Source organism: Saccopteryx bilineata, chromosome 2 (genome assembly GCF_036850765.1).
Source record: "Saccopteryx bilineata isolate mSacBil1 chromosome 2, mSacBil1_pri_phased_curated, whole genome shotgun sequence".
In the NCBI taxonomy this organism is placed as follows: Eukaryota; Metazoa; Chordata; class Mammalia; order Chiroptera; family Emballonuridae; genus Saccopteryx; species Saccopteryx bilineata.
This window is the reverse complement of record NC_089491.1, coordinates 74,433,470-74,458,195: the sequence shown is the minus strand read 5'-3', so window position 1 is coordinate 74,458,195 and position 24,726 is coordinate 74,433,470. Positions and strand designations below refer to the sequence as shown.

The 24,726-nt window shown below is 35.3% G+C and overlaps 1 protein-coding gene across 8 annotated transcripts in view; it reads left to right on the top strand.

Moving 5' to 3' along the window:
* MPDZ (multiple PDZ domain crumbs cell polarity complex component) overlaps positions 1–24,726 on the top strand; it is a 191,076-nt gene that overhangs the window by 82,545 nt on the left and 83,805 nt on the right. For 7 of the 8 annotated variants that reach the window (XM_066257256.1, XM_066257258.1, XM_066257259.1 and 4 more), the window contains 11 exons: positions 968–1,082; positions 1,400–1,488; positions 7,969–8,155; positions 8,943–9,014; positions 11,709–11,818; positions 14,373–14,519; positions 15,947–16,111; positions 17,898–18,083; positions 19,203–19,412; positions 22,253–22,369; positions 24,376–24,543. In XM_066257256.1, the coding sequence (XP_066113353.1) occupies positions 968–1,082; positions 1,400–1,488; positions 7,969–8,155; positions 8,943–9,014; positions 11,709–11,818; positions 14,373–14,519; positions 15,947–16,111; positions 17,898–18,083; positions 19,203–19,412; positions 22,253–22,369; positions 24,376–24,543 (1,566 nt within the window). The remainder of the gene's footprint in view (positions 1–967; positions 1,083–1,399; positions 1,489–7,968; positions 8,156–8,942; positions 9,015–11,708; positions 11,819–14,372; positions 14,520–15,946; positions 16,112–17,897; positions 18,084–19,202; positions 19,413–22,252; positions 22,370–24,375; positions 24,544–24,726) is intronic. The other variant, XM_066257257.1, reaches the window with a different exon arrangement.

The following is a 24,726-nucleotide window of genomic DNA, read 5'->3' as shown; positions in this document are numbered from 1 at the left end:
TGCCTACCTTATAACCTTGTTCTAAATAGTAAATGTCAACTGCCTATTACAGAGACTCTGCTCAGTAAATGCTAGCTGGACATGTTATTTTTATTTCTGATAGACAGTTGAACAAAGTGATGATTAGAAAAATTCAGTGCCAAAGCTAGATTTTAAACTTGTTGATCTGAATTTAAAACATGAGTTCTTTCAACCTCTGAAAATAGAATTTATTAATAAGAAACTTTTTTTAAAGTTTTGTATATACAAACAATAATGTATTTCTCTGATAAGGAGGTATGTTCAGCTTTACTGCTGACATTCCTTTTAAGTACAAATAAGATGCTCAGTGCATATTATCAAGATTGAAAGAGTAATCTGTACTATAATTCTTTAAGAGTTCTCTGATAACCAATTACACCTTATTCCTTTTTTTTACTTCTTTGCACTTATTTTGTGTGTAATTTTTTTATTTTAATTTCAAGTGTCCCACTCAATATAATTCCCTCACCCACACCCCCTTGTCCCCCATTACCCTCCCATAGCCCCCTCCCTCCCACACCCTCCTCCCTTTCCCTCTTGGATTTGCTGTCCTGTTATCTGTATCTATGTGTTATGTATATGTAATTTCACTAATCCCTCACCTTCTCTGATACCATCTTCTCATCCCCCTTCCCTCTGACTGCTGTCCCTCTGGTCCCTGTGACTCCTCCTCTGCCTCTATTCTGTTCCTCAGTTCACTCTGTTCATTAGATTCCACATATAAGTGAGATACTTGTCTTTCTCTGCGTGATTTATTTCACTTAGCATAATAATCCGGGTCCATCCATGCCATCGCAAAAGGTAAGATTTCCTTCTTTTTCACAGCTGTGTAGTATTCCATTGCCAATTACACCTTATTCCTATATAAAGGTTGTGGATTTTTGAGTTTATCATATTTGTTTACATGTTTATTTTTCTGTATATTTACTTACTGATTTTATTTTAGGTTGATGCTTTCACTCAGAAAAGTGAAGAAAGTGAGACATTTGATGTAGAACTCACTAAGAATGTCCAAGGATTAGGAATTACCATTGCTGGTTACATTGGAGAAAAAAAATTAGGTAATATTAAACGGTAGTATTTTACTTTTTTAACTTGACAGTTGTCTCATAGGATTATCTTATGAAATATTGAATATTATGTATTTTTATATTATTGAATAAACAGATTAAAATCTTTTCTAGGAACTTAATATATGAAATTCTGATTTTATATCAAGACACATATTCTCTAGCCTAAATTTTACTACTGTTTGTGTGGCTTATTGATTTATATTTATACAAAATTAAGACTTTATATTTGGATAATGGAGGATGATGTTTTTTATTATTTGAGAAATTTTTGTAAATAGTAAAATTAGAACTATTTCCAATCTTAGAACCTTCAGGAATCTTTGTAAAGAGCATTACAAAGAGCAGTGCTGTTGAACATGATGGAAGAATCCAAATAGGAGACCAAATTATAGCAGTAAGTAACACACTTTATTTTATTGATTGTCATGGTTGAGAAATGCATTCTCCTAGTTTACTCAGTTGTGAGAGCTACATTTAACTTTGTACTAATTTAAGCTTGCTTTGGTACTTTGAAGCTCTTGTTATAAATACCAATTTTTTTGTTTTGTGGAAGTAAGAGTGTTAAATAGAAGCTTTACTGATTTTAGTTCTAAAGGTAGGACTTTGTTCTTGAATAATTTCTGATATATCTGATTTCTGGTTGTAACATTAACATCATACTTACACTTTAGTTACATTAATACCACAGTTACATTTCAGTTGTAGTCACTTCAGAGGTAAAGACCAGATGTCATAACCTTTAATTTAATTGAATCTGAATTTGGGATGTGTGTATTTTCTTTTTTACATTAGCAGGATGACACTATTACTGTTGACTCCATGACCAGGGTTACTTTTAGCTCTAAAAATATACACGAATAAGTAAAATATCCAGCCTCTCTCATTAGATCAAGCCCGTCTTTGTTACCTGAGCAACATTAGTAGGCTTTGAGCATATTGCTGTTCAAGGCCGTGTGCAAGAGAATCTTCCAATTCAGTATGCGGTGGCAGCAGGGCTACCTAACTCCTCCTTGAGCATATTGCTGTTCAAGGCCGTGTGCAAGAGAATCTTCCAATTCAGTATGCGGTGGCAGCAGGGCTACCTAAGTCCTCCTTAGAGCACAAATCCAAAGACCCTGCACCTGGGCTTCCTGGCTAAAAAACTATAGGAACAACTGCAGGTGACATATTCTCTTAGGTGTTCACAGTGCATGTTGAAAAACCAAAGACTGAGAAATTCTGCAATAGAGAAACTTGTTTAAGTCTTTTACTTCAGTGTTTCCTAAACTTTTCTAATCAAACATATGTTAGTGTTCTTTGAAAGCCATTTTGGAGAATGCCAATTTATTTAAATATGTGTTTGTTTTTGCTTAAGTTTCTCTGTTTCCTTGGGATCTTAATAATAGTAAGAAATTAGCATGTAAAGATAGAAGAGTCCTTGTTCATAGCAGCATTATTCACGATAGTTAAGATGAAGAAGTGACTTGAGTTCATCGATGGATGAATGGATAAAAAAATGTGATACATACATACAATGGAAAATTATTTAGTGGTACAAAGAAGGAAATTCTGTCACATTCTACACCAATGGATGAACCTTGGGATATTATGCTAAATAAAATAAGCCAGTCACAAAAGGCCAAGTAATGTATGATTCCACTTATATGAAGTTCCTTGAATATATAGTCCTGCTTTACTCATAGAAGCAGGAAGTAGAATGGTTTTGGGAGTCTGGGTGAAGGGGGAAGTGGAGATCTGTTGTTTAGTGGCTATAGTGTCTCACTCTGCAAGATGAAAATGTCTGAGGATCTCTTGTAAGACAGTCTGAATATACTTAACTCTTCAGAACTGTGCACTTAGGAATGGTCAAGATGGTAAATTTTTTGTTATGTGTTTCCAGCTACAATTTAACAGAAAAGGTAGAGGTGCCTGCCCAGGCAGTGGTGCAGTGGATGGCGTGTCGGACTGGGACACAGAGGACCCAGGTTCGAAACCTTGAGGTCGCGGGCCAGAGCGTGGGCTCATCTGGTTTGATGACAGCTCACCAGCTTGAACCCAAGATCACTGGCTTGAGCAAGGGGTCACTTGGTTTCTTGGTTTGCTGTAGCCCCCTGATCAAGGCACATATGAGAAAGCAATCAATGAACCACTAAGGTGCTACAACAAAGAATTGATGATTCTTATCTCTCTCCCTTCCCATCTATCTGTCCCTGTCTGTCCCTCTCTGTCTCTCTCTCTGCCTCTGTTACAAAAAGAAAGCCCTCTGCCTTTTACTTTTACATTGTAACTCCCTGAGTTTTGGGGCTTAGTTCTATGAAGCTCCTAATTATACCTGTTCACCTTCTGAAATCTGCTGTGAGAATCAAGTTGTGCTTGCCACCTAAACTGGCTGTCACCTGGAAATGACCTTTCCCCATGGTATCTCCATTTTAACATGCAATGAAAATTAACTATTTTTTTTTAATTTATGGAGGAATGGGAGGGAGAGCAAGTGAATAGATACAGATTCTAAATTCATATAAATAGCTCTATAATACACACTTGACCATAAGACACACCTAGGGTTTTAAGGAAGAAAAATAAGAAAAAAATATTCTGAACCAAATGGTGTGTTAGAATATTTAATAAAATACCGTATTTTTTGCTCCGTAAGATGTACGGGCATTTTCCCCTCCATTTTTGGAGGGCAAAAAGTGCGTCTTATGGAGCAAAAAATACGGTATGATACATAACTATGTACTTTTTCCCTAAGCTCTATATTTTAAGTCATTAGAGAGCATTTATAAATTTGCTTTATTGAGATATAATTCACAAAACATACAATTTACCGTTTTAAAGTGTAATTTAGTAGTTTTTGTATATTCAGAGTTGTGTATCAATTATTGTAGTCAATTGTAGAGCATATCATTTTCCTAAATAGAACCCCATATCATTAGCGGTATTCCCTATTTCCCCATCCTCCCAACCCTAGATAAACACCAATCTACTTTCTGTGTAGGTAAGCCTGTTCTGGGCATTTCATGTAAATGGGGTCATACAATAAATGGTCTTTGGTGATTGGCTTCTTATGCCTAGCATAACATTGTCAAGGTTTATCCATGTTGAAGCATATAAAAAAGAAATTATTTCTTTTTATAGTTGAATGATATTCCTCTGTATGGACATACCACATTTTATTTATCCATTCATCAATTGATGGACACTTGGGTTGTTTCACTTTTTTTGGCAAATAATTCCTCTGAACTTTCATGTACATGTTTTTGTGTGAATGTATGTTTTCATTTCTTGGTTATATATAGTACTTAGGTGTGGAATTGCTGAATCATATGATAACTTTTAAGTATTTAGCAAGCTCTTTTCACTTACAAAATTAAAATAAGGAAACACTTCTTCTATAGTTTTCAGGAAAATGAAGTGAGTAATTTATTTTAAATACCTAGAATAGCCCTGGACAGATAGCTCAGTTGGTTAGAACATTGTCTGAGGGCACAAAGGTTGCCAGTTTGATCCTTGGTCAGGACACATACAGGAACAGACTGATGTTCCTCACTTTCTCTCTCTCTGTCTTTCCCTCTTGCTAAAATAAATAAATAAAATAATTTTAAAAATACCTGGAATAATACTTTGTACACAAGTGCAATTTAATTAAACAGGTGCTTATTAAGGACCTGAAATGAATGCATATTTAAGAGAGTCCAATAACTTTCCTCCACTTTCTCATTATTTTCATTTTTATATAAGTTGAACCTCAAATATAATTTGCTTAGGCAGTGTCAGTGGTAAATTGTTGACCCCAAACTGGAAGCACCCTTTCTTGTGGAATGTTTTCTTGCTTTCAGTAAAATCACTTGTCTTCGCTTGTCATCAGTGTTCTGATTTGTAATTTTTAGTAACATTCTTAGAAGCACCCTAAACTTTTAGGGAACATTATGAAATGCTTTTGATTATGCATAAATTTAGTGCAAAATATCACCATCTTGTGGACTTCTGGAATACTGGTAGTAAAGTTCTTTACATAAGATGAATTTTCACAACTGCAGTGTTTGTTTTTTCAATCTTTGTTTTGGTGACAGCTATTTGGACCTATACTCTGTTTTGATTTTGTAATTGTTGAGGTGGTATAAGGATTAAGAAATTATTTTCTATATAGAGGAAATATTGTTTTATAACATTAAGCCTTTTTTTGTTATAAGATTTCTGTTTTACAAATTGTGCTCTGTAGACCCTCTAGGGTTTCACTATAGACCTTACAGAGAAAGGGAGAAAGAGAGTGAATGAGTACATTTTTCCCCACTTTATATATCAGTATATAAGAATTATTTGATAAAAGGACTATTTTTTAAGTTGACCTAACTTATTAGATAAAAACATATATACTCATTCTTTTTAAATTGATTACAGAAATTCTGGCTAAAAGCAGTATGGGGTTATGATTGATTAAAATACTATTAAACAAGCATGTAAATATGGAAAGGTGTCAGATGTTGCCTTTGATATTCTATCTTTTCACACGTGTATGTGTAGACTGTGTTAGAGGAGGGATTGACCAGTGAGTGTGCTAAGAAGCTGGGGGTTTTGGCCCTTCTCATGACTTACTTGAGCATAGATAAAAATACTCATAACTTCTCAACCATAATTTCATTTTCACACATATTACACTGAGTATAAAACTCTTGGTTCATAATTTCTTGACCACAAATTCTCTCGGTAGCCTGTCCAGTCTGTTCCTTAGTTGCTCATAGATTGTTTTTCTTTTGATCTACAAAATTTACCTGAATATGTACAGATGTTATGGTTCTTTTTCATTTGTTTTCTGGTTTTTCATGTACCTCTGATTTGCAGACTCAGGTAAATTACCCTACCTCTCCTAATCCAATAGTTTTTCCTTCATTCTCTTCTCCTTGGCAGTTCTTTTCACAATTATGTGGATTTCCTAGATCAACCTATATAATCAGTCTTATTTCTCTGATCATTTTTATCTGTGGTGGCGCAGTGGATAAAGTGTCGACCTGGAAATGCTGAGGTCGCCGGTTCGAAACCCTGGGCTTGCCTGGTCAAGGCACATATGGGAGTTGATGCTTCCAGCTCCTCCCCTCTGTCTCTCTCTCTCTCCTCTCTCTCTCTCTCTCTCTCTCTCTCTCCTCTCTAAAATGAATAAATAAAAAAAATTAAAAAAAGAAAAAAGAATCTTTTCCTCTGAAATATGGGAAAATTGTATGTTCCTGTCTTCTGTTCCCTGACTTTGTTTTTTGTAGTATTTAAAACCCTGTTGACTGCCTTAACGATAACAGTTATGTTTTTATGTTTTGTTAGATTTTTTTTCTTTGTAACTATAGTCCCTACTTCCATAAATTGAGTGAAATATGAATCCCTTTGAAGGGAACTTTTATAAAATACCTTTTTTTCTGTTCACTGCAATAATAATTTCATTGGAAGATGTTTGTACCGATGCTTTTATTTATTCCAAAAGGTAATTTGCTTTACAAATAAATATTTGACACGTGAGTGAGTGGTTCCACACACCCATTGGCTGAATATCTGTGGTGCAGATGGCACTGTTTCAGTGACACACAGAGCCTGTCTTCTTGGAGCATGCATTCATAAACCAAATAATGACAGAAAATTTAAAATTCAAATTCTTATAAATGCTCTGAAGGAGAAATACTAAAAGGGGACTTTGACTGTAGTCAGGAACAAGATAAGATAATGTTGACGTAATTGTTGGACTGAGATGAAGGCATTACAGGTATTTTCTAAGTTAGCAGATGAGAAAGAGCCTGAATGGAGTGAGCTATGGAGAGTCCGCACTGAGTAAGCAGACCTTGCAGAGACCTCATGGCTGAAGGCAGCGCCACAAGTCAGGAGTAGGAGTGAGCGTGTGGGGTGGGAGGGCAGAGTGCTGGGCACATCCTTCAGGATGAGAGTGGCAATGGGAGGTGAGGCCTGGGGCACTGGCCATTCCAAGCCATCCAGAGAGAGGAATAGCAGTGTTGTTCTGAGGAGTGGTCTGCGAAAGGCAAGAGAGATTGTGTGGCTGTGTCTTCAGTTAGGAAAGCTCTCAGGGGCATCTTCAAATGTTTTGTCTTTTATGAACTAGAAAAGGGGAAAATTACATACATTCTTGAAGAAGCAAAGAAATGAAAAGGAGTGCAGTTTTGTTGTCTATTATTATTATTATTATTATTATTATTTCTTTTTTCTAAGTGAGAGGAGGAGAGAGAGACTCTGCATGTGCCTTCTCCGAGATCTACTTGGCAACCCCTTTTTGGGGCCAATGCTCAAATCCACCAAGCCACTGGCTACAGGAGGGGAAGAGAGAGAGCAGGAGGAGAGGGAAGGGGAGAGAATGAGAAGTGTGCCCTGACCAGAAATTTAACCCGGACTTCACACACCCATCCAGCCAACACTCTGTCCACAGAGCCAAGCGGCTAGGGCCATTTTCTTTCCTTTCCCTTTTTTTCTTTTTTTTGTAAAGTCAGTAAATATATATAATTCTGGGAAAAATTAGCACTCTTAGTGACTTTTTGTCACTGTCTTCTCTCTATACTTTAAATCTATGTATTGCTGGTTTTTAAACTTGACTACACATCAGAATCACCTAAGGAATGTAAAAGAGTATTTTAAAAGATATAGAAACCTGGGCTCCACCCTAGGACTGTTGGCTCATCATTTTTAGAACTGAGACCCCAAAATCTGTATTAAGCAAAACAAAACCCTCCTGAGTGATTCTAGTGAATATCTGTTAGTACTGGTCCCCAAACAGCTGTTAGCTGATTCCCAGTTAGGGGAATAATCATTCCCCATTCTTTTCATAGTAATAAACAATAAGTATGCATTTGGTACCATTTGTAATGCAAATACTCATTTATTTTTTAACATTCCTTGTTCTTACCAGGTAGATGGCACAAACCTTCAGGGTTTTACCAACCAACAAGCAGTGGAGGTGTTACGACACACAGGACAAACTGTGCATCTGACTCTAATGAGGAAGGGGACAAAGCAGGAGACTGACCCCCCGTCAAGGGAGGATGTCACAAAAGAGGCGGGTTTGTCTCCCGTTAATGCCAGCATAATAAGCAAAGGTAATGTCAAATTAATCTGCTTTTCAGTTATACCATTACTTCAAATCAATTTTTTTTAAATTCTGAGATTATTTAAAGAACAGTCTTTACTCCTCACCATTTAGTATGAACCAAGTAAAAATGAAATTTAATAAAGTTGGAATTAACTGAAACAATGATGTGTTCATTAACTATAGAACAGACTTCAGAATAAAGCATATTACTTACTATTCTATTTATTTGGTCACCATTTCTGAGCTGGAAACATGTGCAATCATTTACCTTTCTGTCCCTGCCTTACTTTTAAATGTTATCATCTTGTTTTCTCTTTAGAGGAATTGCCCGTATTATACATGTGAGCCCTATGATGTTTCTAACTCCTCAGATTTTCTTTGAAAGATTCAACTTTAATTTCCCATTTAGAAATGTTATTCATAACCTGCTTATACATGAGTATCTCTGGAAATTACTGACATCCTTGTATAGCTCACTGGTATAAGGGTTTATTGGTAGAAGTCAGGCTGTTGGTTTGAATGTGCTGCTTTATTTCTCAAACCGTTAACCATTCTGGTATTTATGACTTAAACGATTTACTACAGTACTAGGAGACAGGAAGGCAGATCACAGGAGAAATATATTACTTTGTCCCATTAACAGGAGAACTTCACTTTAAGAACATGTGGTTATTGAAGAGTTTACCTACCAACAACTATTTCTCAATTAGGGGTTCAAAAATATATTGTAGGGTATAAAAAATTCAAATGCTTAACATTATTGATAGAACTACTAAAATATTCTTTTCTTTAAGAAAATTATGGAAAAGATGATGAGTCTTTATGTGTGAGGAGAAACACCAGCATATTACCCATTGAAGAAGAAGGTGAGTCTCTGGGGCCAGGTTATTTTTTCTTTAAAATATGTATACTTTTTTAGAGAAATGATTTTTATAAATGTGACTAAGCTTCTATGGACACATTATATAGTAAATTACAAAAAAACTTTAAGAAAAAGATGCTTATAAATTATTATATATAGATGTGATTAATTGCTCTGGTAGATTAAAATAATTCAGTTATAGCTGGCATATTTTCTTGTTGAGTCAGTCTAATCTTCTACCTTTTTTTTAGCTAGAACCATTTAGGTATCAATAACTTACATACATGGTTTTATTTCAACCCCCTTATTTCTGTACAGGCAACATATGACTGTCTTACTGAAGAAGCAAACATAAAATTATAAAGTATTTTTAAAATAAAACACAAAGGAACCTTTAAAGCATAAGCTCTTAGGAATGAAATTGTCCAATTTTGGGAGGCTTTTTCTTCTGGTTTTAAAAAGTTCTAAACTTTTACATTGATAAGTTGGTTTGGAAAGGGATTTTGGAGAGAAACTAAACCTTTCTGAGATTTCTTTCACTATACCAGAGAGTCCATTCAGCTGTTTAAACATTTTTTAGAGCAGCATTGTTTTAACATGTAAGTATGCCACAATGTTATTGTGCCTTTTCAGGCTGGGTGCTATGTGCTTCCCTTACCTGTCAGATTGCTTTAGGTACTTTGGTAACTTAAATCCATTGGGCAATGACCAAGACTGATCTCCCTTCATTTGAATTCTTCCTTTCACAAAATAATTTAATTGAACCTTTGTTGTTCTTTAGAATATCTACTACATTATTAAATAAATTTTTGTTAAAAATTTTATTTACTTTTAATAGTTTAAAGCAATATTTGTGTTTGCAAAACTATCCGGGAGTGAGATGTATGAGGTTCATAGGTATTAGTTACATTCTGCCATTTTTGCACTAATAAGTGAAAAAATCATTTGGTCTAAAGTGAATATCAGGAATAAGGAGAAAGGATAAAAGTGTTTCAAATCATGAAACTTAAGATAGTAAGTGGTGATGGGTATGGGAATTGTCTTGATAGCTCAGACCATTTGTTTTGCTTTGGTGAGTGTGTGTATGTGTGGGGTAGGATAGATGAGAGAGGCTCTAGACTTAGAATCAAGGGTCACAAATTCCTTTTTAAACACAATAAACTGAGGAAAATCTCTAAGTGATTCTAGTGCATCTACCCTACTGCTTGGTCCTCAGATAAGGGGGTGAGCTAACATTGCCACAGTCACAGAAATTTGACTCATTGTGTGAACCTGAATGAGTCGGTTCACTTCTCAGTAAGATCAGAAGACTGGACTTTGTGATTTTTAAAAGATGCCTGAAATTTTGTCTTATAGCAGTTGGGAGAAGGGAGAATGGATGGTTGTACAACTGTAGGTCAGTTTTATGAATAAAAACGTCAGATTTTTTATCAGAAGCATATAGATTTCCTACTTTCTTCATTCAGAATCCCACCCTGCTTGAGTCACTGTCCACCTTTGTAAGGACAACAGAATCAGAGAAGGGAGGTGTGGGAGGAGGTGGGACTCTGAACTGACCCTCCTCTTTCTAACCCTGACCAGAGAGAAAGGGTCCATGCCATCTGTGTTCACCCCTGCATAGTTATCCCTCTTTGGACTGAATTCAGTTTGAAAAGAAAACACTCATTTGGGTAGACTAGTCTCCAAATTAAAGTGTGTGTGTGTGTGTGTGTGTGTACACACACACATAAATATATATATATATAGATAGATAGATATACACATGCACATTCATATACATAGTTTATTGTTTTTAGTTCCTCAAGGAGAAACCAGATCATTTTATTAATTTAAAGCATATCACATCTGTAAAATAAGACTAGAATGAATGCTCATTAATTCCATTAAAGAGAAGGCATTTAATAAAAAATCTGAATTTTGAAACACTCTTTAAATTTGACATTTGAAAGCTAAAATGGATATTAAAATTTTAATTTAGAGTGTGCCTTGTAGAGGAAAAGACAACCTTTATGAGTAAGAACTACGTTGAAATACGGAAGTCTTTGAATATGACTTGCAAATTCTTTTCAACCAGTTTCTTATTTTAATTAAATATTTTAATTCAATATTATTTACATAAGTTAATTTTCTTTCATTTCTTTTTTCATTTTCATTTTCTAATTAGTGCAGTTCTAATTAATGGATTTTATTTTAATGTACATTCTCAGTTTTTTTGTCTTATTTTTTATTTATTATTTGTACATGAAGTTGCATGTATTATTTAATTTCTTTGTTTGCTTTTGGAAGGTGTAGCATGGTCCTTATTTATACTCTGTAGAACCAAACGAAAATGACATAGGCAAAATACTGTAAAAGGCAGCATGTTTTTGTTTGTTTTTACTATAAATTAACCGTAGGACCACCAACTGAAACCTGGAGTGATGTCGGGGTCATGATTTTTTTTAAATGAATGTTAGAAATATATGTATATGTTAATGGAAATATACTGAAGATTTAAAAGAGGTTTCTTAAAAGAGAATAGTGTTGGAATGTGCAGAGATAATAGGGTTCTACATTTTATTATAATATGTAGAGAAATAGAGTTATATATTGGGTGATGAGTCAGAATTTGTATTACAGGTTATGGTTCCCCTGGTATAGAATGTTAAAATAAGGATATTTTTTGTAGATTGTCTCTAACTTGTGTTGACTATTTCAGGGTATCCATTACTGTTAGCTGAGATAGAAGAAATAGAAGATGCACAAAAACAGGAAGCTGCCCTGATGACAAAGTGGCAAAGGATTATGGGAATTAATTATGAAATAGTGGTAGGTTACCTTACCCTCCTATCTTATAACTGCATTTGAGCAAGAAGTTCATGGGAGCGATAGAAACGATGATCGTAAAGAGTCTTTGAGAAGCAAATGCTCAGGGCTTTTTTCAGAGATCTAAGTGTGTTGATTCAGGTATTTAAAAAAATTCAGGTTGGAGAAAGGTGGATATTAACCAAGGAACTGAAATAAATGAAATGGAAGTTGTAGAACTTATAATTCACCCATGTTTTAATATTTTTGGCAGTAGTATATCCTATATAGATATCAAGGTTTTTTTCTCCTGATTCTTAACATTGGGATTTATAGAAAAAATCAGAAAAGAATGACAGCATTTACTTAAAGATAAAATAATAATAAATCATGACTGTATACAAAATTGTAAAGACTTTTTCTGCTCTCTCTCACTTTCATGTAATTACTGTCCTTAAGAGGTTTACTTCTACATGTTCTTTTCATATAACTTATGCCATATTGAATGTTTTATATTTTTTGATAATTTGCATAACTAGTATTGCAGTTATCTGCTTCCTAAAAAGAGGTTTAACAAAGGTGACACAAATTATCAATTTTTAGATGTACACCAGCAAATGTCAGGAATTTCAAAAGGAAACATGAATACTAAGGTAGAATTTCTCTTGTTGTTTATAATATTCAAGTAACTAGATTAGAAGAGATAAAAGACAACAGATTTTATATGATATTAATAACTGGTATTTATTAAGCACTTTGTGCCAAGAACTATTCTTCATATTTCATTTAATCCTCTGAAAGTGATTCTTTTTTTAAAACATAAGACGGTTAACAGTCAGTTAAGAAACAAGTAAATACAGCTTTTATTACGATTATAGGTTGAGTCAAGGAAAAATACAGTGAAGTCCAGCTGAACTGTGGTTAACTTGACATGAAAAGAACATTGAGGTACTCCTTCTGTGGGGTAGGCTGGCATGCATAACTGAGACTGAACTGCTGGTAACTGAATAGTGAAGGGAACACGTTGAGTAGCTACTTGTCACAGATGTCAGACTCTAGACTGGGAACTTTTTTTTTTTAACTTTAGTGAGAGGAGGAGATGCAGTGACAGACTTCTTCATGTGCCCTGAGCAGGATCCACCTAGCAAGCCCACTAGGGGGTGATACTCTGCCCATCTGAGATCTTTGCTCCATTGCAACCAGAGCCATTTTTTAGCACCTGAGGTGGAGGCCAAGAAGCCATCCATAGTGCCTGGGGCCAACTTGCTCTATTTGAGCCTTGGCTGCAGGAGGGAAGGAAGAGAGAGAAAGAGAAGCAAGAAGGGAAAGGTGGAGAGCAGATGGGCTCTTCTCCTGTGTGCCCTGACTGGGAATAGAACCCGCAACATCCACACACTGGGCCGATGCTCTACCACTGAGCCAACCAGCCAGGGCCGAGACTGGGAACTTTGTGCACATTGTCTCTTGGTGGCTCTCCCAGTAATCTGTCAAGGGCAGAAGTGTGCTGTAAGAAGAACTAAGCTATTTATTGGCCCTCAACAAAAGTGAATTATACATAAATCTGCCTTTAAATTGTTTGCTGTGTAAATATACAGCATAAAGATAATCATATAGGAGTGGTGTAGTAGGGAGGAGGATTGATGGACATTATCAGTGGGGACCTGAAAGACTGGTCAGAGGAAGTGATACCTAAAATAGGTTTTAAGTGAGAAGGATTTCATCCAGTGTTAGATTTCAAAGTCAAATGATGTAGTTTCTGATACTGACCCTTCACATATTATTAAGATGTGAGAGAGATCTTTTCTGATTAAGCTGCATTTCTCTCAGTCTCTGTCCCTCAGTTTCCTTAACTATAAAATACAGGGATGAAGTAGATCATCCTTAGTATACATTCTGATTTTTTAAATATTATAATAAATGGATTCTTTATGAAAATGGTTGATTTCCTAACATTCCTCATTATATTATGTAACAGTAGGAAACAGGAAGGTCATTTTCCTGTTTTAAGCTTTGATTCACTTTTAAAAAGCAGTCTTATCCCTCAGAAGAGCCTATGTGAGAGGCGTGGGCTCTAGGTTCACTGCTGAGTTTCAAAGCTCTTTTCTAGATGTGTGACTGCAGTTAAGGTAACCTCTCCGTACCTAATGTTCCTAAATTTGTAATACAAGGATGGAGATTGCATCTGTTTATGAGAAGCAAATGAGATAATGTGTGTAATGATGTTAGTACAGTCTGCGGCACCTAGTAAGTGCCAAGTATGCGTTTTTTCTGTACCTTTGTTTGAACTCAGGCGTTTGATTTAATCTGTGCTAGTACCTTCCATCTGTTGTCAATATATATAGGCAGAGCAGAGTATCTAGGTTTCTGCTTCTCACTGCTTCCTTTTGGTTTCTGGTTTGTTCATGAAACTGATAGATATCAGTACTCTTTCAATGGCAAAGCTCCAAAGCTTTGCAACTTTACAAGAAGATTTTTGAAGCTTTTATGAGAAGGTTGACTTGTTTTGAGTAAAAATAAAATATATATGTGAAAATTTAATAGAAACCAATTAGAATTGTGATGATTTTTCTTCTTTCAGGTGGCCCATGTGAGCAAGTTCAGTGAGAACAGTGGGTTGGGGATAAGTCTGGAAGCAACAGTGGGACATCACTTTATCCGATCTGTTCTACCAGAAGGTCCTGTTGGCCACAGTGGGAAGCTTTTCAGTGGAGATGAGCTATTAGAAGTAAGGAGCTCCATTATTAACTATTTTACGCTCCCTCCCCCCAAATAAAATTTTTAAAAGGCTGCAGGAAGCTTCATGTGGTAAATAAGTAAATTCTTATTTTTAATTTCCCCTCTAAAGGATACTTTATAATAGAGATCTACAAATAAAATTTCACCCAAAGCCACAATTTTCAATTTATATTTGCATTGATTTTCAGACCTAATGCCTTGCTGAATTTGATTATTTTAGGTCCAGAGAACTATAAGAACTTCTTAAAAAATTTTTAAACATTTATTCAATTTTTAGAATAGGTAATACATTGACATATTTCAAAATCACAAAGAATGCAAAGCTTTACAGTAAAAAGCCTCTTTCCTGTTCCAATCTACCCACTTCCCATCACTCTTCTTTAGGTAACTACTGTTACATTTGTTTCTGTGCAACCTTTTGGATATTTTTAATGCATAAATAAGAAAGTTTGAATGTATTCTTTTGCCCCATTTAAAATAAAACATGCCAGCACACAGTATGTGCAATTTTTCATTTTGATTTTTTTACTTAATATAAAATGTCAACTTTTAAAATACTCTTTTCCCATTTGTTTTTTCGGTAAGATTTTTTTTTTTTTTTTTTTTTGGAAGTGAATTGTGATGGTTTATTCACATTGAGTATAGGTGACCTATTGTCATCTTTTTTTTTTTTATAAATTTTTATTAATGTTAATGGGATGACATTAATAATTCAGGGTACATATATTCAAAGAAAACATGTCTAGGTTATCTTGTCATTAAATTATGTTGCATACCCCTCACCCAGAGTCAGATTGTCCTCCGTCACCCTCTGTCTAGTTTTCTCTGTGCCCCTCCCCCTCCCCCTAACTCTCTCCCTCCCTCCCTCTTGCGTCCTCCCTCCCCCCACCCCTGGTAACCACCACTCTCTTGTCCATGTCTCTTAGTCTCGTTTTTATGTTCCACCAATGTATGGAATCATGTAGTTCTTGTTTTTTTCTGATTTACTTATTTCACTCCGTATAATGTTATCAAGATCCCACCATTTTGCTGTAAATGATCTGATGTCATCATTTCTTATGGCTGAGTAGTATTCCATAGTGTATATGTGCCACATCTTCTTTATCCAGTCTTCTATTGAAGGACTTTTTTCGGTAAGTTTTTATTAACTCTTTTTTACCAAACTCCCACACTGGCAGATCAAACTTGTATGAAAGCTAGTGATTTTTCTGAGAGTCCTTTGAAAGGTCCAAGTCCATTAAGAATCTAAACTTGAATGAAACTGTTTCGATGGTATTATTCAAGTGTAACTATAGTTCTGAGCACATCAGCACTATGGTAATAGTAGAATTTATCTTTGTTTAATGAAAACTTGTTCATAAAAGAAAATTCATGTTATCAAATTCACTTTCTTACACAACATATCTTTTTCCACAGGTGAATGGCATAACTTTGCTTGGGGAAAATCACCAAGATGTGGTAAATATTTTAAAAGAACTGCCTATAGAAGTGACCATGGTGTGCTGTCGTCGAACTGTGCCACCCACCACCCAGTCAGAATTGGAGAGCTTGGCCTTAAGCGATATTGAACTAACAGAAAAGGTATCCAATATGTGAATATGAGACTAGTCTAATATATAATGGAAAGGCTAAAATGGCGACTGAAAATTTTTAGCCGTCTTTTTTTTATTTGGTGTTTGATTTGTTTACATTGCCCATGGCCTGTAAGACAGACCTTGGAGTCAGACAGACCTGGGTTTGAATCAGACTTGGCACTTACTAGCTCTGCAACCTTGGGCATGTCACTTCAGATTTTGAACCTCAGTTATCCCCTCTGTACAATGTAAGTTATGTTGCTTTTCTTGGAGCATTACTCTGTAGGTTAAATAAGGTAATCTAATGATACTAACTATTGCCCATTGCATGCTTATATAACTTATTAATAATATTCCTATGAAGTCAATACTCATATTGTCCCCATTTACAGAACAGAAAATTGAAGTATGTAGTGAGTATATAGTATCTATGTGGTAAAAGATACTGAGCTCAGGGCCTCGCACACGGTCACTGCTCAGTGCATAGCTTAAAGTATTGATGGGCACATCGTTTCTGCATGTATGGGTTTTATTTGCACACTCTTGATACTTCTAAAATGTGAGAAATTTGAGCTCATTAACCTACAGCTAATACTCTTCGACATCCAGGAATTCCCATTTTTCTGTTTCCTTATTTTCCATTTAGATCAAAATGTCAAGAAATGGAGCTAATTGGCTTTCTGGAAACTCTGCATATATCTAAAGTTAAGAAACTTTGCATAATTTTCAGTCTAGGTGAAATCTCACTTAAGATATAATGAGAGAGATATAACATACTGAAGGAATCAATAAAGTGGAATAATTTTAAAAACTCTGAAGAACAAAGTATATTTAATATTTACAAGGGTGGTTAGAATAGGATAGAATAAGAAATATAATTTCAAATTGTATAACACCATATATAATCATACACATTTTTATGTGGTATAAATGGGATTATTACAGTAAAGCTGGTGGACAGATTTGCATCCATGGTCATAGGCTAATTGATTAAAAACAAAGATAATATGCAAACTAGATTTTCATCAGGAAAAATACATCTTTTCTAGATTTGATGTGTTCATACAGGTTAATAAAGCTGAATTAGCCTAGGTGCACTATATTTTTACTAAAGAAGCTAATGTTTTGAACCTCTGTTTCTGTGCCAGATGTTTTATAAATGTTACCTTATTTAATCTTAAAAAATCTATGAGATGGGTAACTATGAAGCCAAGGTGAAGAATATTGGTCAAGGCAAGACAGATAAATCCTAGAGACAGTCTTCAAGCGCAGGCCCATCTGACTTGAAATCTTGTCTGGCCACTGTGCACATTAATTTATTAATGAAATTATCTTGTGCTCAAGACACAGAAGCTTAGAACCCTTGTTTGCATAAAGTATGGAACTTTTACATGTAGCCATTTCTTCTTGAATTGTTATTTATTGTAAGAGTTATTCTTTAATATCAAAATAGCTTTATCTTTTCCTTCTGACAGCAGAGGTGATTGAGACACTGATGAAAAAAGTGAAAATCACCCACAATCATGCTGCAGAGATATAACCATTGTATATTTTTATATGAGATTATTAAACCATGCATTTTTAATGCCAGTTACAAGTTAGATATCTCTTCTTGTCTAATAATTTTTGGTAATGATGACCTTAATTTCTAAAGGTTTCCTGATAAGCTCCTAACACTCTTATTTGGGAGTGTTTTGGTCTGGAAAGAGGCTCTCCCATGAACTTGAATTGTTGGTTTGTGAATCTGCTAATCTAGTGCCTCTGTAATAAAAGCTGCCTGGTCTATTGCCTAGCCTCACCTAGATCTAGGTGAGTTCATCGGATCTTCAGAAACAGAGGATCCTGTACTGGAGATGACTGATGTGGGCCAAGATACAGTGAAGGTTCAAGGACCTTTGGCCATGTGGGAGGCTGACGTTCAGCACATTGAGCTGGAGAAAGGGAGCAAAGGACTTGGGTTTAGCATTTTAGATTATCAGGTAAATATATCCTTCTCTTAACAGTTTTTTGATAGAAAGTGATACATACTAAAGCAGATAATAATTTAGTCATCAAATATATTGTTTCTAGTAAATATTTCAAAATAGTAATTTACATGATTCATTGATTAGCATAAAGGATTTCCTTTTAACATTGAATTCATTGAGCTCTTAAATTTCAGCTCTTGGGGATTTGAAGAACATGCAGAATATATTTTAGGAATATCATAGAAATAGAGTATTTTGACATTTGAGGAGTATGTCCAAATTATTTTTATTTCCTTGCACTTAATTGATGCTTCAATTTTGTTTAATGATAAGACAAAGCGTTAGATACTTATTTCTTTTGTCTAAAGTAAATAATAGGTTTATAGTTGGATATATTATAAATTCAAGCATTCCTATCACTTGACTAAATTATGAATAAGCTTAAATTGGTCAAATGTGACCTGCATCTAACCTTGTGTTGCATTCTGTGCTGTGAGCAGCTGAGGAAATGCTATGGCCCGTCTGTTAGATGCAGCTGTTGCTCCTCATTAATTAATACTGAGCCAGACACCATCTCCCATGACTCCTGGGGTTGCGTTATTCACAGGGCCTGTTTTTGGAGCCTAGTGCTAATATCAAGGTTGTTGTGTATTTTACACTGCATCCCCAAATTCTGTACAGCCTCTTTTTATATTTCCTTATTTCAAAAGACAGGCCCTACCTTCAATACCCTCATATCTGCTGATGTTCCAGAACAGGTATATCCTATTTAACAAATATCCATGTTAATACTTCACATATCTGACAACTATGTAGCCTCAGATAATAGTTATAGAATTTGTCAATTTATCAAAAGTTAAAAGTATTTAAAAATTATCTGTACAATTTGAAAGGTCAACTCAGGAATGATGGAAAGTAAGGGATTGATAAGTGTGAACTCTTCCTAAACTAGAACGGAGGTAACCTTTGCCGGTAACCTTTGCCGAGATAATTCATTACAAGTGTTAATGAAATTTTTTAAAGTCACATGGAACAGTTAACCCATCCATGACAGTTCAGAGAGGACAACCTGTAAAAGTGTTTTTCAGTGTAAAACGGAGCTGCCTTTTCTTCTCTTTTCTATCCCATCAGGATCCAATTGATCCAGCAAGCACTGTGATCGTAATCCGTTCTTTGGTGCCTGGTGGTGTTGCTGAAAAGGATGGACGACTTCTTCCTGGAGATCGTCTCATGTTTGTCAATGAGGTTAATTTGGAAAACAGCAGTCTGGAGGAAGCTGTACAAGCACTGAAGGGTGCGCCTTCAGGAACTGTGAAAATAGGAGTTGCCAAGCCTTTACCCGTAAGAATTTGGATTTTACTAATTCCTTTTCATATTTGCAAACAGTGGCTTTTGGGCTTGCTTTTAGCGTGGTATATTAATATATTATGATTGAATCATGACTTTTGAAAATTTCTATTAAAACAGTTACTGGCTCTGTGAGAAAATATTTAATTTTGAGTAATATTTTTCAAAGAGTAAAGGAAGTAACATAGAAAGTTCAGAAGTTTATAACATTGTTTTGTGTTTCACTTTTGACCTTTTTTATTCAATAATAATGTAATGGTGATACAGAATGAAATATTTTCAAAATAATGTGCCTTAAAATATCTATACCGATATAGTGGAGTATTATTAGCAGTAATAACTAACAGTGGAACCTTAATTAGGGTGAGATAAAGTAGAAGCTGTAGAGTGGCGTAAGGCCCTGCCTTCTGTCATTCTCAACGTATTTGTTGTCTAATTACTGCAAAGCACAAAACTGACCTTTCCTAAGTTGGTTCAAGAGCTTTTGGCTCTCTTCTTGGGAGGGAATAGCTCTCATGTCATTAATTACTTCAATATTAAAAGTAACGAGTGTCATACTACATAATATTAATATGTTTATTAGGTACAGTGATTGAAATGTAACACTTATGACTCAATTGCAGTGAAATATTGGAGACATTCTCACTCTTTGTGAGATTTTTTTAGTGTATAAATATATTTTTAAGTGAAAGGGCAAATATACTTTAAGAAAACAAACACATGGGTATATTTTCATAAACATCAAATAAAAGATTTGTTCAAGTAGTAAACCTTGTTAATGTATTTTAAATATTAATTAAATTTTTTGTGCTTCATTTTTTACTCCACAAAGAATCCGTAACCTATGAAAACAGAAAGAGGAAGAGAAGAAGGGAAGAAGGAAAAAAATATGTTAATCTAACCTGAAATCAAATCAAGATTTTAGAAATCAGAACAAAAGATTGATACAAAAGGGAATATAAGAATGAAGATAGGCCATTATGTGATTGCACATACAAGTTAGGGTAAAAATAGGTTTACAGTTGTTTGTATGGAAAATAATATAATTAATAAATAATAATAGAAGAATATATTCTGTGAGCCATGGCCAGTTGGCTCAGTGGTAGAGCACCGGCCCAGCGTGTGGAAGTCCTAGGTTCAATTCCCAGTCAGGGCACACAGGAGAAGCGCCATCTGCTTCTCCACCCCTCCCCCTCTCCTTCCTCTCTGTCTCTCTCTTCCTCTCCCACAGCCAAGGCTCCATTGGAGCAAAGTTGGCCCAGGCACTGAGGATGGCTCCATAGCCTCTACCTCAGGCGCTAGTTCATTTGAGCAATGGCCTAGATGGGTAGAGCATCACCCCCGAGTGGGCATGCCAGGTGGGTCCTGGTCAGGCGCATGTGGGAGTTTGTCTCTCTGCCTTCCCGCTTCTCACTTCAGAAAAAAAAAACAAACATATATATAATTCTGTGTTTCATGTACTCACAGCTGTAAACCTACCTTTGCCCATCCTGTATATTAAGATCGACCATACATTTGGTTCTGGTCTTTTTCATAGAGAAAGAAAAATGGCAAGGACTCAATATATGTTTTTACTGCTTTTCAGAGAAACATGCCAGTTATTCTGGGCAGACTTTCTTTCCTAGCTCATTCCCAAATAAATGTCTTCCATAACAGTATTTTCTATTTCAAATTCAATAAGTATTACAAATAATATGATAAATACTATTAACTCAAATGTGTAGAAGAAGAAGAGTAACAGGTTTCTTTTCCTAAAATGCTTCCACATGTATTGATGATAAAGGGTGATATAGGCATGACAATTATCTAAGTATTTTAGCCTATTTTATCTGAGGTTGGAATGAAAATGTTAGGTTGTTTGTCAGTATGATCTAGGTTATGGTATAATAGCTTGTAATGCAATATAAATAGATTGTGTACACATAGGTTTTTAAACCCATGCTAAATTAAGAGGTTTCATTGTAGGGTTCATTAGCATTCTTTATCAAGTAAATTACATTCTTAAAATAATATGGGATGACAGAAGTTGATTCTTTTTTAATGATTTGTTTTTTTCTGTACTTCTTTCATGTCTTAATATCTGAAGGTTGCCTTATTTCTTTCTATACTAAAAAACTTGTGCCCTGGTCAGTTGGCTCAGCGGTAGAGCATCAGCCTGGTGTGCGGGGGACCCGGGTTCGATTCCCGGCCAGGGCACATAGGAGAAGCGCCCATTTGCTTCTCCACCCCCCCCCTTCCTCTCTGTCTCTCTCTTCCCCTCCCGTAGCCAAGGCTCCATTGGAGCAAAGATGGCCCGGGCGCTGGGGATGGCTCCTTGGCCTCTGCCCCAAGCGCTAGAGTGGCTCTGGTCGGGGCAGAGCATCACCCCCTGGTGGGCAGAGCGTCACCCCTGGTGGGCGTGCCGGGTGGATCCCAGTCGGGTGCATGCGGGAGTCTGTCTGACTGTCTCTCCCCGTTTCCAGCTTCAGAAAAATACAAAAAAAAAAAAAAATCTTGTTTAGCCAGAATATTTGGCAAATAAAAATGACTAGAAGATTGTTACAATATAAAAAATCATTGATTTTGATAACCTTTCATAAGAAGAATGAAAAAATTAGTTGAAATTTGGTATTGGAATGCATGTCCTTATTGTGTCTTGAATTAAAATGTTAAATATGACTATTAATCATGTCTTATGCTCATCATTCTATGTTAAAGTCATGTGGTATCATTTGAAAACTGTCCCCTTCTTTTCCTTTCTCCTCTTACTTTTCTTTCCCTCTCCTCTCCCCTCTTTCTGTTCTCTTTCGTTTTCATGATCTTATCCTCAATCACTGGCTTCATTCTCCCTACAGCTTTCGCCAGAAGAAGGCTATGTTTCCGCTAAGGAGGATTCCTTTCTCTATCCCCCACGCTCCTGCAAGGAGGAAGGGCTGGCTGACAAAGCCCTCTTCAGGGCTGACTTGGCTCTGGTTAGTGCCCACAACTTACCAAGCTTTGTTTCAATATCTTAAGTCTTATTTTTGCCTTTCAAAATATTCAAAAATCTTACTAAAGTTTTTGTTCATTATGTTTTGGAAAACTAAACATTTTTTTCTAATCAATTCCAGTGGTTCTAATAATTTAGAATGGGAAGAAAAACAAACATGTGAGAAATATTAGTTGGATTTGTGGGGAAAAGTTCTTCATCAAGGCATCATGTCAATGTGTAGAATTGATATTTATATCGTACCAAAAGTTTGTTGGAGTACTTTGTTTGCTCTAATGTCATACTAAGTATCTCTAGACATTCTTGAACTGTTTCAGTATTTACCTAGAAGTCAGCATTTTGTCACCTTTTTATGAGGTAACATGGACATTATGTTAATATTCTGTTAACACTTCAAAACTAGATAGTTTAGAATTCTTTGAACTACATAATGTACTATGGTATTAATGTATATATAGCACCTAGCCATAGAAAATTCTTTTTGAAGTGTTGCAGGTCACAAATATATCATTGTTTCTAAAAGCACCCTGAGAAATAATTTTTTTCTAGAGTGACATGCATTCTTGAATCCTTAAATGGATACCAGTCAAAAAGGAGATTTGCCCCACTTTTCTGTGAATTCAACATCTTCTAGTAGTAGTTGCCCTGGGTCTCTACCTAGACAGCTATGTAATCTTATATTGGTTACTCAACTTTACTGGACCTTAGTGTTTTTATCTCTACAATAATCAGATGAGTTGATTAAGATCTCTTTTATGATTCTGAGGCATCAGTAAAAGGTAAACACATTGTTTTGAGATATTTTTCTTTAATGTTACTTAAAACAAGTATTTTTCTATTGTAATCTATGACCTAAGTCTTAGTTAATACTATCTATATAGATAACATGTTAAGCATTTACTATTTAGATTGCTACACAATGTAAAGGGTAAATATTCACATAGTTACTCACTGGTGAATTTGAATATATACTGAAAATATAATATATTATTAGAGAAGTTCATTTTGAAATGATTCATCTGTGTATTCTTAACATGTTTTTGCAAGAATGTGACCTGATATAATGTTATAATGCTCGTAACTTCTGGCTTAATGTGTAAGTTGAAATCACAAAAAATATAACGTACAGAATTTTGCCATTAAAACAGAAAATACTGGTAATATTGAAGAAGGGTAGTATTTATGTCAGTTCTACTTATTCTAAGGTGTAACAGTGAGTGAATAGCAAGAAGAGCTTCCAGCTTATCATGTCTTGATTCTTTCACTTGGTTCTACTACAGAAGATAGTAATAGAGTTTTAGATAATATGTAATGAAATTCTCTACCTCACTCTGCGTGAGTTTTCTAGCAGTAGCAGTTTATAATTTACATTTTTTACAACTAGATCATAATTAGGCTCCTTCTTTGTTGGTGTAATTTCAGCATGAAATGACAGATTTTTTCTTTGGTTTCTGATGATCACCATCAAGTTCTGGGTCTGTAACCTGAATGGTTTTTAAATCTAGTTAAAGGTAATTTAAATAAAATATATTATCTTAGTGAGATTTAAAGTTAGGTGATTGTCTAGCAGGCCTGTTGAAGATGTTATTTTAGTTGAATAGGTAAAGTGCCGACCTCATTCATTTTATTAAGTTCTAGGTGTTGGGAGGGTATTATTTAAAAATATTGTAAACTAGAAAAGAGCAAATATTTTTATTCATTTATGAAACAACTTAAACTTAGAATCGATTCTGGTTTTTTAATGTTACTTTTGCCCTTTATTGATGGAATAAAATAATCTTTAATGCCAGCACCCTCTGCTGCAGGTGGGCAGTTCATCCTAGTTCTGTTGCTTTAATCAGTCTCTGATGTGTTGAAGAAGGTGGAAAGGTCATGTAGAAAATAGCATAGACAAAGGAATGATTCCAGCATGTCTTTTAATCTCAAGTGTAGACTTTATCATATGTATAATAGAACAGAATTTCCAACTGATCTTGTTTTTATTCCTAGGTTGACACAAATGAGGCTGACCTAGCAGGTGAATCTGCATTTGAGTCTCAGTACTCTCCTGGAAGTGACAGTATCTACTCTACTCAAGCCTCTATTTTGTCTCTTCGTGGCAGTGCTTGTAGTGATGGCCTGAACTATGGTCCCTCCCTTCCATCTTCTCCTCCCAAGGTACAAAGGCAGTGTTATCTCATTTATGGGACAGCCTTGTGTATAATTTCCCAGAGGTCATTGTTTAAAGGAGTGTGGGAGTAGCATGACATAGACATTATGTTTCTCAAGTCATGGATTTATTATCATTGAAGTTCAGTTTCATTTAAGTAGTGTCTTATTGGGTACCTGTTGGACTCTTAT